At 37.0% G+C, this 19,000-nt stretch overlaps 1 protein-coding gene across 3 annotated transcripts in view; it reads right to left on the reverse strand.

Annotated features, from left to right (window-relative positions):
* Nucleotides 1–19,000, reverse strand: part of VAV3 (vav guanine nucleotide exchange factor 3) — a 335,219-nt gene that overhangs the window by 30,221 nt on the left and 285,998 nt on the right. For all 3 annotated transcript variants that reach the window (XM_033093029.1, XM_033093027.1, XM_033093028.1), the window contains one exon: nt 1,413–1,478. In XM_033093029.1, the coding sequence (XP_032948920.1) occupies nt 1,413–1,478 (66 nt within the window). The remainder of the gene's footprint in view (nt 1–1,412; nt 1,479–19,000) is intronic.

Genomic DNA, 19,000 nt, shown 5'->3' on the forward strand with positions numbered 1-19,000 from the left:
CAGGAAAACATTTATTCATGAAAAAGTCATGGAAAATATTTATTTTTCCCCCTTTTCTCCTATAGAGCTTCACAAGAGAGAAAAATATTACATTTTCTATGCAAATAAAGAAAGAAAGAAAAGGAAAACTTCTTCTACTTCCTCATGGTAACTAGAAAATGAACAAAGCCAAAGAAGGTATACTAATATTCATAAAATAACAAATAAAATACATCCTATGTAGAGGGGGACAAAGTTTATAAACTCCTAAGAAAAGACTGAGATGTCTTGTGTTCAGAAATTTTTCATGAATCATCTGCATCTTTCATATATACACACCATGGTATTCTGGGCCTTTTTACATTGGGTAATTAAAAATATTATTAACACCATTTGTAACAATAAAAACTATCATATTTCAGGGGCCTGGCCAATATGAGTACGTCTCTAGCTATGTCGTTTTATAATGGGCTTTACAATTTTGTCCTTCCAGGTTAAGAGTTATACATCAAAACATTACCTTTCTGTTCAGAACATCTTTAAAGTTATTAATATTTAAATATTTTAACGAATGGGTCATATTTTTATGACCCATCACCACCTATAAAATCCTGTTACACGGCAAATAATATTGAAAGTAAATTATACCCATTTAAATCCTGCAAATATTTTCTTGTACCATTTTGTTTTCACAAATAGAAATCAATCTTCAACAGTTTCCCTTTTGATGAAAAGATATACATGGCCTCGGAAATTTGATGGGAAAAATATTTCCTCCTTCATTCTCCTTCTCTGTATTCTTTAAACGTATACTTATTCCTAAGCCAATCTCTCTCTCTCTCTCTCTCTCTCTCTCTCTCTCTCTCTCTCTCTCTCTCTCCCTCCCTCCCTTCCCCTATGCATCAGAGAGTACATTTTATGTTATATTCATCCATAATATTATTTCAGTAAATACTCATTCTCCAGGTATCTACCTAATGTGTTTGATGTTTTCAGAAAATGTCATTATAACATTAAATAAGTAAGACAAACTAAAGCACAGTAAAATGTATTTAGAGATTTGATTGAAGAATTTGTGACTAGTCCCTACCATTCTCACCTTGGTGGAAAAAGGGAAATTTGTAAAAAGCATCTATCTAATCTGTAGCTTTGGTTATTCCTTCTAAAACCTTGTAGACAATTTAATTTTGCAAATTTTTCTTTTTACATATATTCCCTTAACTTTAAAAAATACTTTCTGACAATCAAATCACAATGATTTGGGAATTTTAATAACATTGCCTATAACATTCACACATGAAATAATATGATCCCCCCAGAAAATATTACTGAAATCAATGAGCAACCAACCCAGTATCCATTGTGCATTCTTGCCAATTAATTACAACATCAAAAATAAAACAAAATATAAGAAATAAAATACTCATACTTACACATGGGCAAGGCTTGACAGCATCACTTGGAAAAAATCCAACCTCTCCAGATGATAAATTTCTACCCTAAATTATAAAAAAAAAAAATGCCAATGCTGAGAACAAACATACCACAAATGATAATCCCATAACACTGTGTACATAGTGTTGTTACTCGAAATGCTCAGAATTACTTACATTTTGTACCCAGCCCTAACACTAATTAACTACAGCGCAGGAAAGGAAGCAGAAGCAGAAGCAGAGAGGTTTTAAAATTGTTAAACTTTACCCGTGGTTTCAGATCACGGTTATAAAATAAGAATTCAAGTTTGACTTTCTAAGCTACCAATTTCATGGATTTTACACTCTCTTAATCCTATATAGAGACAATAGCAATATTCTGTCCATTTTATATTCATTACTACAAGTAGATATATTGGCTTTGTGCAGGTTCATAATTAATTAGGAATTTGATTTACATGGTTACTATTGGTGTTGCTAACATAACTCATGACATTGCTCCATCAAGAGACATTTCAAGATATGTGGAAATGGAAAACAGTGTGGTATGATGTTTTAGGTGATTTTCAGATTTAGAAGAAAGAAATCAGATACTGATTAAATTAAGATGTTGGAGGAAAATATTTTAGCTCAAAATGGCATTGTAAATGAGAATATGGAAGAAATTAACAGAATGAGGAAAACCTAAGCACAAAATGGACAAAAAGAACCTTAAGAATTTATTCTTAGATACCCTTGGTCAAATTCCTCTTTGAAAAAGTCTCATGGCACTAACCCTAAAATTGTTTCCTTTTTCCACAAACTATACTCAAAATACACTACAATAATCAGAATGTGTAATTAAAAAATTCTTATTAGATTACTTCTCCTTGTCCAGAAATTGGGCTTATTTTTATTTGCTATTTAACAATTGCTTCTCAGTACCTCAGATGAGTAATAGCATGATTGAATGTTACAGCTGTATTATTTTTTAAGAAGAAAAGTAACAAATAATTATGAGAAAACATCTCCCTCTTAAAGCAATATCCCTTTGTGCTCATACAGCTTAACTATAATTTTGTAGAGAACATATAAAGTGGTAATCCAGAGTTTTTTTAAAATGAGGAGGAAGGTAAAGGGAAGAAAAAGGGGAAGAGGAGAAAAGGGAAGTGGAAAAAAGGGAGAGGAAGTGCAGTAGAAAGGGGGAAGGGTCAGATGTAGGGCAAAGTGAGAGAAAAGAGAAGAGGAGGGTGGAGGTTAGGACAGAGAGGGAGACCAACTCAATAACCAAACAAAGAGATGATATTAATTTTGGCAAGGTTCTTGAATTAATTTTGCCCTTGCATATCAGGAAAAAGGTAAGTGACCAAGTAAAATATTCATTCATTTATTCAACAAATATAGTATCTAATATTAACTTGGTTAGACACTGAAGAAAATGTAAAAATTCATAAAAGTAATTCCTGTTGTTCCCTATATATTCAGAGTAAAGATACGTATACACATAATTATAACACTAGATAGAAAGGGCTAACTATTGTTTGAGAGGGACAGAGAAGCTATGGAAATTAGAAAGATGGATTAACTTTTGGGGGGTTGACTGAAAGCTACATGAAGAGCTACATGAAGCACATGAATGTAAAATGTGCAGGGTTTAAATAAATAAAGATAAAAAATGGAGAATATCCTGAAAACAAAATATGACATGAGAAAAGCACAGGGGTAGGAAATTACAGGACGTGGATACAAAGCCAATAGTTCCCTTCAAATAGAGTCCAATGATGGCTAATACTAATTGAATACTTACTTACGCTGGACACTGCTCTAAGCATTTCATTTAGTCCTTACAGTGATCCTTTGTGGTAGGTCTAACTACTATCCCTATTTCATAAGTGAGGAAAATAACACAGAGAGAAATTAAATGATTTGCCTACCATCACTAAACAAGCAAGTGACAGAACAAGAGTTCAAATTCAGACATTCTAACTTCAGTGCTGCACTGCTTCTCCATACAGTTATAACACTCATAAAGGAAGACAGGGGGAAATAAGGCTAAAAGGTACCAAGGAACCAGTTTGACTATGATATCTGAACTGATCACTGGTGATGTGGTTTCAGTAAAGGGGCTACATATTTTAGAAGAATTAAACTGACATCAATGTGCAGCTGGCTTATGGAAAAGCATGACTTTGTAGGTGAGACTATCATTAGAAAACTGGGATGGTAAGGAAACAGGGACTGGAGGAAGGGAAACAGGTGCGAGAGACATTACTTAACTTCAGTGTTTGGGACTTGCCTGTGGAAGAGATATAGGGAGAGAAGTCCATAAGACTAAAGGAAAAGTCAAGGATAGAAGTGATCCTTTAATCCATCCAAACAGATAACACAGATTTAGATGGCAATCATAGAGATGGGAAACTCAAAATCATTCGAGCAAGACTGTCATAGAAGACAATATAGAGAGAAAATGATGGAAAACAGAATTTACAGAAATTAGTGTGAGTAGAAGGTAGGACAGAGCAGTAGGAATGAGAAGAATTGGAGAGTAAAGAGTGATGACAGCACAGTAACCATAAGGTTAGAATGAAGTGTTTCTCTCATTCAAATGTATTTACTAAGTTCTTTATGGTGCTTTATTTTAAGCATGACACTATGATACAAATAAGTGCAATATGTAGAGACTAAACAACTAGCCAGACCCTTATATATAAATGCACTGCAATGTTACCTGAGTACAAAATATAAGGGTGTGAACCATATACTGATGGAAGCTCAGAAGAGAAAAGGGTGATTTCCAGTCAAGATGGTGGTGTAGGTAAACACAGTGCTTACCTCTTCTCAAGACCACATCAAAATTACAACTGAACTACAGAACAACCATCATTGAGAATTGCCTGAAGTCTAGCTGAACCAAAGTCCTATAACTAAGGACATATAGAAGAAGCCACTTTGAGACTGGTAGGAGGTGCAGAGACTCAATATGGGCTTGACCCCACCTTCAGGTGACTATTAAAAATCAGGAGGGATATCTGAGCTGCAGAGGTCGCCCCCAGAGAAGGGAATAGTCTCAGTCCCACACCCAGATCCCCAGATCAGGGTTCCAGTGCAATGGAGAGAATTCCGCATAACTCTTTCTGTTAAAACCAGTGGACACTGTGGCTGGATGAGACGGAGAGTGGCTGGAGTCCCAGGCATTTCTCTTAAAGGGACCACCCATGGACATACTCGCTGACAGAATCAATCACTCTGAGCAACAGTGCTGGGGTAGCAGCCCGAGGGTGGGGGGCGCCCTGGGGACATACAAGGAGGAACTGAGTTGTCTGGCTTTGGGGTGAGAGCAGCTTCCTCCCTGACAGAGAAGCTGGCAGAAGCCACTGTTTCTTTGTTGAGCCTCCCCCATTCCTAGTGTGCAGACATGGGCACCTACTGGTGTCTGAGTCTCCATCAACCTGGCTACCACCATTCATTAGTCCCGCCCTGGTGATTCCCTGAGATCAAACCCCACCCAACTTTCAGGCACACCCAAGCCACTTCCAGTGGCTTTTCCATACAATTGGCTTATCTTGGCTCATACTGTGGACTTTCCTAAAATTTCTCAAGGGTTCACAAACCCAAAACAAGCAGCACTTGGCATGCCAGGTACCTCTTGCTGAGCAGCCCCAAGCCCGACACTAGTGGCAGCCAGCCTCGGTTCACAGCTTGGTCTCTTGATGCACCTCCAAGCCCATCGTAGATGATGGCTATTTGTGGATTGCATTGTGGCTCATGCCAGGTGGCCCCAGGCAGAGCACAGACTGCAGTTGAACTTGGCCTGCAGTGGGTTCCCTCCCAGGAGGCCCTGGGATCAGCACACCAGGTGGCCGCTTCACACTGAGCCAGGCATCATATAGCTGCTTCCAAGAACAACACAACCAAAGGGCACATTAAGCACGCACCAGAGACATGCTAAATGAATCCTGCTCCATAAGGTCAGCCCCGGCACAACAAGTTCTCCATTGTAGTCATGGGTAGTCCTCACAACCAATCAGCCTGAGGGTCGATCCCTCCCACTGATGTGCAAACAGCAACCAAGGCTCAGCTACAATAGGAGGACACATGCAACCCACACAAGGGAAACACCTGGACACCTGGCTCTGGTGATCAGGGAGATTGTGCCACGGAGCCCCACTGGACACCTACTACATAAGGTCACTCTAGTAAGACCAGACCAGAAGGCATAGCAGATAGATGCGAGGGGAGTTGGGGGGCAGGGTGGAAAAGGTGAAGGGATTAAGAAGTACAAATTGGTAGTTACAAAATAGTCAAAGGGAGGTAAAGTACAGCATAACAAATATAGTCAATAATATGGTAATAACTATGTGTAGTGCCAGGTGGGTATTAGACTAGACTAGTCATTTAAATTATATAAATGTCTAACCACTAGGCTGTAAACCTAGTGTTTTAATATAAATATAATTACATTAATATAATATATAAATTAATATTTATATATTACATAATATATAAATTAATACAAAATAATTAATATACAATAATATTGAATGTCAACTGTAATTGAAAAATTTTAAAAGTAGGGAAAAAGGTGAAGGGGAATAAGAGGTTCAAATTTCCAGATATAAAACAAGTCATGAGGATGTATGTACAGCATACGGAATATAGTCAATAGTATTGTGATAGTGTGGTAGATAGTGTCAGGTGGTTGCTAGACTTATCATGATGATGATTTCCTGAGGTATATAAATGTTGAATAACTATAGAGTACACCTGAAACTGATATAATATTATGTTAGCGCTAGTTTAATAAAAAATCTTTTGAAAAAAAGAAAAGGAAAGGGTGATTTTTCTTTTTTTTTTCCACAATGTAGGCATATTTATTATTCTTTTTTTTATCTTGAACATGCATAATTTTGTAAAATAGATTTTAACATCTTGTCTGCTTGCTTACTTTTATTTATTTATTATTCTTGTATTAGTTTCATGTGAACAAAATAATGTAATAGTTAGACATTTACACCCCTCACAAAGTGATAACCCCTCTTCTCCAATCTACTACCCCTCTGACATTGTATATAGCTGTATTGTTTTAAAAAAGTAAAATAAGACCTCTGAGAACGGTCTTACTAAAGGAAGTAAGTCTATTTTGCAGGGGAAAGGCCTAAGAGAGAGCTTTATAATGACCTTTCAAAACTCTATTTGAAGATGTATCAACAAATTGACAAATTACAGCTGTTGTAAGAATGGTGAACTGTCAATTCCCATTCTTCATCAGACAAGAACAAAAGGTCTTAATCTATGGAACGCAGAGTTTTGAAGCAGTGATATCTTTGTGACAGTGCATGTTAGCCAATGTAATAACACCTATTTTCTCTGAACAAAATTGACACAGTGACCCTCATATAGATTGATACTTTTACTGTATTCCTTCGCTAAAACTCAGTTCACACATTATCTCCTCTGTTATCTCTTCTATGAAACCTTCCTCAAGACTGAGCTCCAGATTTAATCTCACCGCATTCTCCCCCTGCACCTTCACATACTTGAAATTATTATTTTCTATGGTCTTTCTCCATGAATTCTTTGAAACCCAGGATAACGTCTTAGTCATTTTTTTTATAACAGAATGCTGATGCATAGTAAGCACTTAATAAATGCTTGTGATTTGAGGTATTTTTCAATCTGATAGTCCTACGTCAATGAGTAGTACGACTTTAACTTCCTTTCCATTGAAAAGAATAAAATATATCACATGTTGTTTTTAAAAACAAGAACTGAGAAGCATTAAGCTGCCTGTTTCTATATGAAAATATTCTTCTAGTCACACTGCTTGCCATATCCCTGACATTTTACATAAGGAGTGTGTGTTGGAGAATGCAATGCACAAAACAGAGAAAGGGATTTGCGCAAAGAATGGAAGACTAGGAGACACTTTTAATGAATTTTATAATTTCTGAAGCTATGAGGACTGGTCAATCTTATCTTTCTTCCTTTGTAGAGCCAAGGGTTCCACCTGAAAGGCATGAATGGGAACTAGAACCGTCCTAGACAGTAGAGGAGGGGGCCACGGCTGTAATGAGGAATATCCTATAACTAGCTTCTTTTGAGAGAAAGGCAGTAGGGATTAATAACTATGCCAAGATATAAGGTGTAAATTGGGACTGTTTTGAGTAAGCCACGACACATAGTTACTGTACAGAAAACCATTTTGTGCTTTCTAAAGGCATTTCAAGACACTATCAGAGGTCTCTCAGGAGGGGGAAATTTCCGCCGAGGAGACGACCAAGGTCATTCCGAATTGCTTTTTCCTTAATGAAATACCCTAGCAGTGGCGGTTATGTTTCCTTAATGGTCACAGACATTCCTTAGATGACAAAGAGGTGAGAGATAATTTAACACAGCTTAACAGTGAATAAAGTTACATTTCCTCACTAATTCCTTGTAAGATGTCAGTTTTAGCTACGGGAGATAATGTGTGTTGTATTCAATGATTTTCTACTGATTAAGGGAATAGCCATCCTACAACATTTGGAAGATTAAAAAACAAAGTAGTGTGTAGGAGGGGTGTCTTTGGTTCCCGAGTGGATGTGTGTGGGATATACATTGATAATTCATTACTACGAACGGGTAGAGCAGCTGTCAATCCCGTGCCTGGATGGAAACGCAGATAGTAGCTATGAAATAAACCAATTTGAAAGCCAATGATTCTGTGCACTTTATGTTTTGATCTATGAAATTTTTACTAACCTCGATGAGAGACATGTAGCTGAATTTCCTTCTTCTTTATATTCCTGTGTGGGCATTTTATTCTGGGTCAGATAATCAACTTGTGATTCCTTTTATGCCTATTACAAATGCCAGAGATAGGGAGTCTTCTTTTAGTTTTTCTCCTGTCTGATATTTGTTCTTGTAAGTCCCTTAGCAACTTCAAGGTCAACTTGAAAACATTCCTCTTTCACAGTTACGTGTCATCTGATGTACAATGCTATCTTTATATGCATTTATTCTGCAGGGCATTCTCTATATTATGTGATGGGACTTTTGTAAATCTAACCGTACAGGTTGGGTCATTCTTATGAAAGTATTTTCTTTGGAAAGAACGTGAGAAACTAGGTTATGGGCTGTATGTGGTAAAAAAGATGCACCTTCATAACTGTCATTAAATCAATTGGAGCAGGCACAAAGCAAAATAATATTAAATTATAATTCATAAAATAATGCCATTTTTCCCTGAAAAGCAAATCACTTCCTATATAAAATTATTGACAACTTTGTCTGAAATTCCCAAACATTATAAATATAAATGCATACTCACTTATTTCTAACTGACCTTAGGTTATAACTATTTTTAATTTTTCTTCCACAAGAATCCACAGTGAATCATAATGAATTAAAAATACTTTAAGTATGCTGGTAGAAAATGGTATCTACAATCTACTTGTATAGGAAAAATATATATATTAATGTATGCTAGTATAGCGGAACAAAAATTGCGTTTTTAAACCCATAGACTAGGATGGCTTAAAATGACAGAGGATATCCTACCAAAATCTTAATCACAAATTGCTTGGCTTCTAACTTTGTAAAAAGGAGACAGAATTGCTTTAAGAAAAATACAGAGTGTCTCTTTTCCCTGTGACTCATTTATCCCCGTAATACCACCTGGATTGGAGCTTTAATGCACTCTTGGAATGGCACTGAACAATTTGAAACAGATGTGGAAAGCTGAATGCTAAAAGGGACAGATTAATGGTTATTTATGAAAGACTGGAAATTCTCCCAAGTTACAGTGCCCTAAACACTTTCAACGTATGCATGATGGTGCTGTGGAGGTTACTAAGCGATTTATCACACACACGGGTAATGGCCAGAGCAACTGTTACCCTGCCGTCACTCTCAAATAGTCAGAAATACACAGCCTGAGTGTGTGGGGGCAGAAGACATACAGGGCGGCCATGAATTATGGGAATAGAGGCAAATATACTGATTAATTTACGGACTGGATGGATGGATGGATGGATGGATGGATGGATGGATGGACAGACAGATAGCTTGTAGCAAGCAGCACTATTTTGGGAATTATTCTGACAGATTTTGTGAGTATATGCAATAGTACCAAAGGACTGGAAAAGAGAGAAGAGCAGGACACAGACCCTGTCTGCAATTAGTCTTTGGTAAGGAGTGATCTGTGATCATGGCTGCAGCCATATTGTAACCATTGTCATCAGTGAGATATCAGTGCTAGTTCTTAGAAAACACAGGAAGGCAGGATCACACAGTAGGGATGTGTCATCAGAAGAGTTCATTCTATTCCCAACTCTTTTTTTTTTTTTTTTGACACAAAACTGAGCAACCTTAGTCAAGTCTCAGTGGTAAAACAGGGACAATGACAAGATCTGTCATACATGCCTCACCAAGGCAGCAAGGATCAAAGACTTAACATGTGTGAAAGACTTGGTAAATGCTAAAAATACTTATTTTCTATTTTCCCCACAATATTGCTTTTTAAATTATTCTCAATTGACTTTTTTCACTTCTAAATTTTCATTTTTTAAGTTGTCCTATTCATATGTTATTAAAATAGAAACTCCTGGTCCTGTCTATAATCCCACCATCCTCCTTATATTAGGCAAGTTTGCTAAGCCACAAGTAACGTACACTCTCATATAACTTTCACCTGAACAGGAAATACTACATTCCAGATAGTCCAATTCTTTATCTCAAAAGTCCTAATGCTTTCTTGCAAATCCGCACATTCTTTCATCATAATTGCTTCTTATATGATAAGGAAGATATGCATTTTGCCACCAGTGAACACCTTGACAATTTGCCAAGCACAGTTGCATATAGTTATAGTGAATGGTCATTACAATGAATGCCAAAATATTCGTGCACACACACAGAAGAGCAAAACCATAAGCCATGAGCTTTTATCATTCCTTAGTCAAAAGAGACTAGGATTTTTAACTTTTATCCAATGTATGAACAGTAAACACTCATAAGGCGTTTCAAACAACTGTATAAAATTCATAGTCCTTATATAGTTCATTTGTAGTTAAGTGGCTGCGATAGGCCTAGAATTCTGAATACCACTAAAAAAAAACTTGCATCTGGGTCTAGGACCTTTGAAATTAATCTTCAAGTTTTAAAAATTTATAATTACATCAAAATACAGAGGGTGCCAAAACAATGCATACACAGTTTAAGAAAGGAAACAACTACTAAAATTGTAATACTCAATATATACCGATAACAAAAGACGAATACAAGTCATGTTTGACTTCTGCAAATACAAGAGGTACTCATAGTGGTTACCATCAGCGTCCAGACATTTCTGATTATGGCGAACTATTGCTTGAGCAACGCTGACCAAAGTGTCCACTTGTATACATTTTTTTGGCACACCCGGTAAATGACAAAGGCCTCAATTATATTTGATGGTTTTTCCAATGCACACAAAATTGTTGACTATCTCTCTGAAGTTTTGGTAGACTCAAGTGTCAAAAACTCTAAAAAATTTAAAAGTTGTGAAACGTATACTAAACCCACTAAAAAGCCATAAGCTGTATTGCTACACTTATTGGATGTGAGATGAATATAATAGCAGCATGAGACTTTGCAGAACCTTTATCTTGTTATCCAAAAAAAACATTATTTGTTAGGTTCCTGGATTTCCTCAGCCTGGAAGGGAAACCTCAAAGTCTCACTGGGTGAGATATTGCACATGATGCCATCCTAAATCACAATCTTATAACTGTGTTTTTCTAGTGAAGTAAACAAGAGAATACCATTCATGACAGAAAAAAGAAAATTCAGCAAGCAAAAACTAGCCTGCATGTAGGTAATCCAAATCTCAAGTGGTTACTCAATACAAAATCTGGAAGGAAGAACCAAGGTTCTACTACATCTTGGAAGAAATCCTATTTGGGGAGAGGCCATATAACCCAAAAAACAAACCAGGCTTAACGAAGGTCCAAAATGTAGAAATTTGTTTTTCTAATCCTGGCAAACAACTAATGAATATTTCCCGATCCTTGGTGATTTTAATCATAAGTAATCACAGAGGAACTAGTTTAAGGAATAGCACCATACACATTAAATGTTCATGGCAATATTAGGCATTGTAAAAGAATTTACTTTTCTACTAAGAACAGAACCAGTGCTTTAATGAAAAGTGTATATTGACTTCCTAATATATATGGAGCACCATGTTAGGTACTAGGGGATTAAAAATGAATAAACATGGCTACTATCATTAAGGATCTCATTCAGATAATGTTATTTCCTTAATTAGCTTTTGCTTTACTTATTTTCATAGATTTTTACAAAGTTTTGGATCAAACAAAAAAGCCTATGAGGTAATAATTTGATATGGATGGAGAGTCGGGAGCCTGGTATTCTATTCCTGGCCTTTCGATCTTGAGTAAGTCATGCAACATTTCTTGGCTTCAATATTTTCATCTGTGAAATGACAGTTTGACCCAAGGATTCCTGAGGTTTGTTTTACCACCAAAGTTCTTTACTTATATAAGCACTTTTCCCAAGTCCCCACAATTCTCCAGTCAAGGTACTGTTACCAAGAAGTATTTGATCCACAAATTCTTAATTAGGGATATTATGTGTAAGTAATTTAATCTGGTTGCAATTATTTATAGAAGATAGGACATTCCAGGTCCTTAATGACTTTCATTTTTAACTCAGTGTGAAGTCCTCTATTTTCCAGGATACATAGGATCGACTTGTTAGGAATTGCATTCATTCATTCATTCATTCTTCAGGAATTCAAATTACTGTGAATAATTGAAATCAATAGATGTTATAATTTGATCAATTATTTGGCCCAAAGCCTTAAGGGCATGTGCATATGCCATTGAAACCACTTGTGGGATCAAATCAATAGTCATGTCGGATGCAACTGCCGATTGCTAGCCCACTGAAGGCATTCCGTGATTGACAAAAACTTTGAATCATTATAGAACATAGCTGGTGTGGTGATAAAATGATAGAAGAAAAAGGACCACAACAAAATTCTTCAAAACTTTCCCCTTAATAATGTTACTGTCAGTTGGGAAAGAAGAGGTAATACTTATACTTCACTGTGTGAACTTGGACTTAGACGGCAGTGTCCTCGTCTAAGGTACCTTATAACCTACATTTTGCCCTGTACCAAGCATAGGAAAAGAACCAGTAAGAACTGTTAACCAAAAATGTTCATCTTGAGAGTTAATAATTAGGATCTCACCCACTTTGTCAGGAGGCTTGCCAACTCCCATAATACAGTCTGTATACTTGGAAACATTCCTGCACACTCAGTTTATGATCTATTCAATCAAAGCCAGCTGGCAATCACCCAGGGAAAATGTTTCTTCCAGGCTTTTACTAACATCTATTATCTTCTGTAACCATTTCTCCTGGGCCTCCCTTGTTCTATTACAGTCACTCTCTGCCTTTTTCTCCTTTCCCGTAATTAGGGACTGACCCTGATTTCACTCAATATTTTGAGGTAAATACCTGTCAAAATAAAGGTCTCATGATTACAAGGTATACTAATAGCAAATAAGCCTCTACTCTTTTCACATAGCTTTTGATCCCCACATCCACAATTTCGATTCTGCCGTGGCTCCTCCAGATTTTACACAAGGGATGGGCAAGTGATGATAGGCAGTCAAGAAGCAAAGCCAAGGTCAACTGAGGAACACCTTGAAACTATGCTCCAGTTCTGCCTCAAAAGGTGTCACTGCCATGACAAAAAACAAGTTTGGGATTTCACAAAGAAATGCCCTGGGGTAGGAATCTAAATTGGAAAAAAACATAGTTCTAAGAGATGTTTATTCTCTGGTTTATAAGCCAAAGCAATGAGTCTTCTGGTGTCATGAATCAGTTCTCTTCACAAAGGAGATTTGATTTTTTGAAAATAATATTTCTTTAGTGTTCTTATTTGTCTTTATGGTACAGCCAGACGTGTGAATTTTAGATCAGGAGGAAAAAAAAAATTTAGAAAATTCTATTATAGCTAATATTCTTGTGTGGTCTAGAAGGGGCTAGAAAAGTATCCTCTAAATCTAGGGCAAAGCAAAAGAATCCTTTGAAGTGATTTGACTACTACAGTTGCAGGGAGAGGAGTTGGGAGGAAAGAAAGACCTACTAACTCCTCTCCACTATACCTCTCTTCCCCAGGCCTCATACGGTTCCTGGATCAGGTCCTGTGTTATAGCACAAATCGCTTAAGGCTCTCACACAGAATGTCAATAGTTTCCACAGTTGATTCCATAAGTAAGCAAACCATTCCCAAGGCAAAGTTAGTTTTCTGTAAACTCGTCTCTCTTTTTGTTTCCGTCCCACTCTAAGGCCTTCTCATCCAAAGCTGCTCTGAGGAAGGGGTTCATGATTTCACCATGTTTATTTACATCAACTATTCCCCTCAGAATTTATCATTTGTGCTTTCAAGTCTAATTATAAAGTAAAATGCTTAATATCTGATTAAAGAATTTTAAGAATTGGGTATAGGAATTGGGAGGGCAGAGTGGTCTTCTATATATAGTAATGGGAGCCCATATATGTTAATGGGACTCTTCATATTAAATATGGGGAGATGAAATTTAAAATAAAACTTTTGAAAATCAAACTGGTAATCATTTTCCTACTTCTGGAAAATGAATTACGCCTTTCAAAATCATTAACCATCATACAGACATACACTTTTTCTCCTTTTCAATTTTCTTTCAAGTTTACTTCCTATGATTTTTTTTTTTATAACACTCCTGTGAGTCATTTAAGTGTTAAAACCCCCATTTTATAGATGAGGAATTTGAGGACACAAGGTTAAATAGCTTTAAGACTATTCTGAGAGAACAAAGATAAATTTAAGTCTGACAAGATGAATGAACATTTTAATGGTCTTTCAAATAACATCATAAAGTGTAATTTGAGTTAATAAACATTGAATTTGAAAACTTGTAAATAACATATTATGAAAACAGCAGCTCTGAAAAGTTTTTCATTATAAACTCACGGACTGAATGCCTACTTTAGTCTATAGAGAAAGAGATGATAGCCATGGCTGTTATCTTTCTGGAGTGCTCTAACCAATAGGAAGAAGGGTGAGTGGACAGTGAGGATGCAGTGTGATGAGCGTTATGATAGAAGCCCTCAGGGTTCAGAGAAAGTGACCCCAGAACAGAGCCTTGACTGGAGAGAAGGATTTCGCTGAGAGAATGGGGGTAGAAGGGAAAGTTCAGGCAGAAAGTAAAATATATGCCAATGACTTAAGGTTTGAGAAAACATGTCTCCTATGAAAATGATTCCCGGCAATTGAACCCCTCATTTTTTTTCCAGGTTAAAATGAGAAAAATGCATCTGTGGGGGAAAAAAAAAATTCCCTGGATTGTTGTTTGTTTGAACACTAAATATAGCAGTCATGTGGGAAGTAAAAATTCTTGACAAGGTAAACTAAGACAAGGGTCAACTTGCTGTACTCGTGACCACTGTGTCTTGAGGACTAAGATAGTGGTAACGGGACATTTAAAACTTGTGGCCCATGGGTAAGTCAAGAGCCACTCCTCCCCAAGGCTCCTGGCAACCTGCTTCCCTCTTCCTGAGAATCTCCCTGAACTCAACTTATTTTCTGAATTTTTATTCTTTCCTTTGAGGCAAAGAGTTAAAAAAAAAATTAAGCAAAAACTTCTACATAAAGCAATGTTTTGTTTCCTGATTACTCTACCAAAACAGAACTAAACTCCCTTTCCTTAGGTATTAAAAATCATAAATGACTCTCCTAAAACAAAGGTAGGATGGTCTAATATATAGAATTAAAGTAGGAGACCAGGAATCTTGAAAAAAGCCTGATTTTCATTCTGCAAATGCCATCCTATAGGTGGATAATAAATCTGGCCCTTTAAAACCACAGTTCTAATTTACCCTCTTTATGGAGATTTCTGTAAATTAATCAGAATGTGTGTAAAAACATTTTCACTTCCTAGAATAAAGATCGTGTAGATGCATGATCTTTAAGTGTGAAGTATCACAACTATTTTCTAGGTTATTTAACTTTCATTGTGGATTAAAAAAATATATTTTTGGCACAATGATTACAGCTCTACTGCTTATAATTGCCTTTTGGTTCTAATTAGCTTACAAAATTCTCCTTGTGGAACATTTGGGTATTCATAAATGACAACAGAGCAAATAAAACCCCCATGATAGAGGACACAGAATCCTCACTGTTTCATAAGCTTTATGCTAAGAAGAAAACACATAAAAAGCATTCTATTGTTATGGAAACCATAGATGGCATGGCCTGATTTTTACATTTGCTGTGTCTCTCTTGTCCTCTTTCCCTCTCTGGTAAGTATAATCTGTATCTTTTCTGGGAAAATAAAAGTTTCCAATATGAACGATCTCTTTCAGCATGAAGTATGTTCTCCTTAGTTAATAAGCCCTTATGATTACACATTTTAATCAACTTATAGTGACTTAAATGCAACAGGTTTATTATCATTCAATGACATGATCAGAATTGTTCTACATGTTGTTACACTCAGTAAAAACTATGCCTTACACCTGCACTAGGAAACTACCCTAAATGGCCAATTTCCTATTTTATATTCATTTCATTGGAAGACAATTTTATAGACCTTTCAAGGAAAGAGAAAGAAAGAAGAAGAGAACAAAGAAAAGAAAAGCTGCCAAATAAATCTCTTCAATGAAAAGATTGAACAGAGTACATTTCTATAGCTCAATTGGCAACTCATTGTTTGTAAGACATTATAATAAAAATGCAGAGAGCCCACTCACTTCAATACCATTAGAAATTACTGCTGTTTTAATAATAATACAGACTAGACTAATAGCTATTCAAAGAAAGAAAGTTCCTGATAGATAGTGGAAGATAATTTGTATTCTCTAGACATAGAGTATGTACAAAACATGACAGTCGACAACAAAATCTGACGTTCTACACTAATGTGTGGAGTGACTCACTTAAAAAGACAGAGGAGAAAACAGTTTAATTTAGAAAGCATCATATCTTTGAAATTTTCCAAATAAGCCAAAGCACTTAGCTAGTACAAAAGGCATTTTTGAAATTCAAATGCAAAGCCACTATCACACCCCAATAACTATTCCAGATTTTTATCCACAGGCTTAACTCTAGATATATTTGTGACAATGTGATTTACAAAAACCCTTAATAAAACCTTAAAATGGAAACCCGCTGTGTCACCTATGCTGAGCTTTGACCATTCCTTACATTATTAAGACAACGGCTTTAAAAACTTGTTGTCTTGTTTGTGGTCCTCTGAGTATGAAACACAAAGTCAGACACATAGTAGGCACTTTATTAGTATTTGAATGGATCAACGGATAATTGAATAAATAGGAGCCCTGTTTAAAGAGCACTGTGTTAGAACTCTTTCATATAGTATTTCTTTTTTTTTTTTGCATGCAGTAGTGATCATGGATTATTTATTTTAATCTGTATGCATTTTACAGGTGATAAAACTGAGGTCCACGGAGTAAGTAATCTACTGAAGGTTATGCTGCTAGTACATGGTAGAGTCAGTAACTAACACTCAGCAAAAGGAGCTATAATTTACTAAATTCTAGCACAGAAAAGAAAGACAGTTAACTTGCTCCTCTGGTGCTAATTATATGCAATCTCAAATGAGATCGAACCAACTGGGTAGAGACCAAAAGAGGTGCTTAAAATCTACTTCTCAAAAGCAATTAAAAAAAAATCCCCAGTGCAGGAGTCATATCCTTTAGGATGCAAACCATAAACCACTTGTCTTCTTTGAACATGAAAATCAACAAATTATATATGAGGTGTGATCAAAAAATATGGTGAATGCTGCTGCTGAGTGCTATGCTACGGAAAGGCAGGGATCTTCAATACGGGAAGAGACGTATTGAACCTTAGTAACAGTGACAAGTTTCAACTTGTTCAGTGCAGTCAGTCAGGTGTGAGCTATGGTTGAGAGAAGGTGTGTTTCAAACTGTGCCATAAATCATGGATCACGAACAACACATTAACATGAAATGGGCAAATGGTGTCATCCTCCATCATGACAACACTCCGTGTCACACATCACTTCGGATATGGCGATTTCTGTCAAATAAAAACATTTCAGTGTGTGCTCATTCACCTTATTCACTGGATATGGCACCGTGCGACTTCTAGCTCTTTCCCAAAGTCAAAATGACCGTGCAAGGTAAATGTTTTAAATTGATTCAGGACATTGAGGCAGCCACACAGCACAACTAAAGACACTCACAAAAGAGGACTTCCAGAACCACTTCAGAAAGTGGCAACAATGATGGGATAAGTGTATTAGAAGTGAGGGAAGGTATTTTGAGGGGGATTTATTGCACTGTGTCATCTACTGTAATTTTTTTTTTAATTTAACATTCACTGTATTTTTTTTTTATCACACCTTGTACATGGATCCATTGTAAACACACAGACTCACATGACTCCAAAGGATCAAACCAGCTACATTCTTTACACAAGGAGTAAAGAGTTTTGTTCTAGATCATGCCATTGAGTAAGTACAAATTCAGGCCAGTTTCCTATGTGTTCTTTCCATATGTACAGTCCATAAAACAAAAACTGACTTTATCATGACAGCCTTAGAGCATTGCAAGACCTGAAGTGCCTTTTGAGTCAAAGAAAACAATTATATCCAGTTCAGTATGAAGGTTGTGACAAGTAGAGTTTAATTGTATACTAACTAATTCTTTGAAAATGTAACTGTTATTTGGCAACTATCAGAGCTAAAGTACTGCATCCATTGTAACACCAAATTTTGCACCAATGCTGAATAAGTTGGTTTGTTATCAATGACCAAAGAGTGAGCTGGAGATAGTGCCATAACTACCATGGAATCTTACCAATTTGATCATCTAGTTGGTGGCTCACATTAAATTTATCTGGGACTAGAGACGGCATCAAAATGGCGGCATGAGGTGAGCCTCTGTAAATCTCCCCTGGAATTTACAACTAATAGAACAACTAAAACTCTACAAAGGACTCCCTACACAGCAGACAGGCAAGATGAAGAGGCCCACTACTGAATTCACCTAAAGGTGGGCGAATCCTGCAAGCGGGGAAGGAGGGAAAGGAGAAGTACGAAGATGGAGCCGGGCGGGCGCAGAACGCAGACCTAGCTCAGTGCTCCGAGCTCGCTGCATCCCGGAACTACCGCAGCTGCGGAAGAGGGAAGAACTCGGACTGCTAGGGCTCCGCTTATGGCCTACAGAGCTGAGGGGACAGCATATAACACGGATGAACCCAACGCTCACGGCAGAGACCTCGGAGAAAAGACTGAGGGAAGAAGGCTGAAAACAGTGGTTTAAGCCCTCACTGCTGAGCAGAGAATAGAAGCCTTAGGCACTGAGACTAGCCGCCCCCTCCCTACCTTCCCAGAGCTCGCTCTGCCACCACCTGCCCAGTGCTAGAAGCGGAACAGTAGCAGTGTCAGATCAAAAGAACAGAATATTTGCTGTTCTGAGAACTGTGGACTGCAGACACAGATTCACAGCCCAACCAGTTCCGGCAAAAGGGAGGGAGCTGTGGAAGCAGGACTGGCTATGGTGGTGGTCGCCACCATTGCTCTGGG

Source organism: Rhinolophus ferrumequinum, chromosome 22 (genome assembly GCF_004115265.2).
Source record: "Rhinolophus ferrumequinum isolate MPI-CBG mRhiFer1 chromosome 22, mRhiFer1_v1.p, whole genome shotgun sequence".
Lineage (NCBI taxonomy): Eukaryota > Metazoa > Chordata > Mammalia > Chiroptera > Rhinolophidae > Rhinolophus > Rhinolophus ferrumequinum.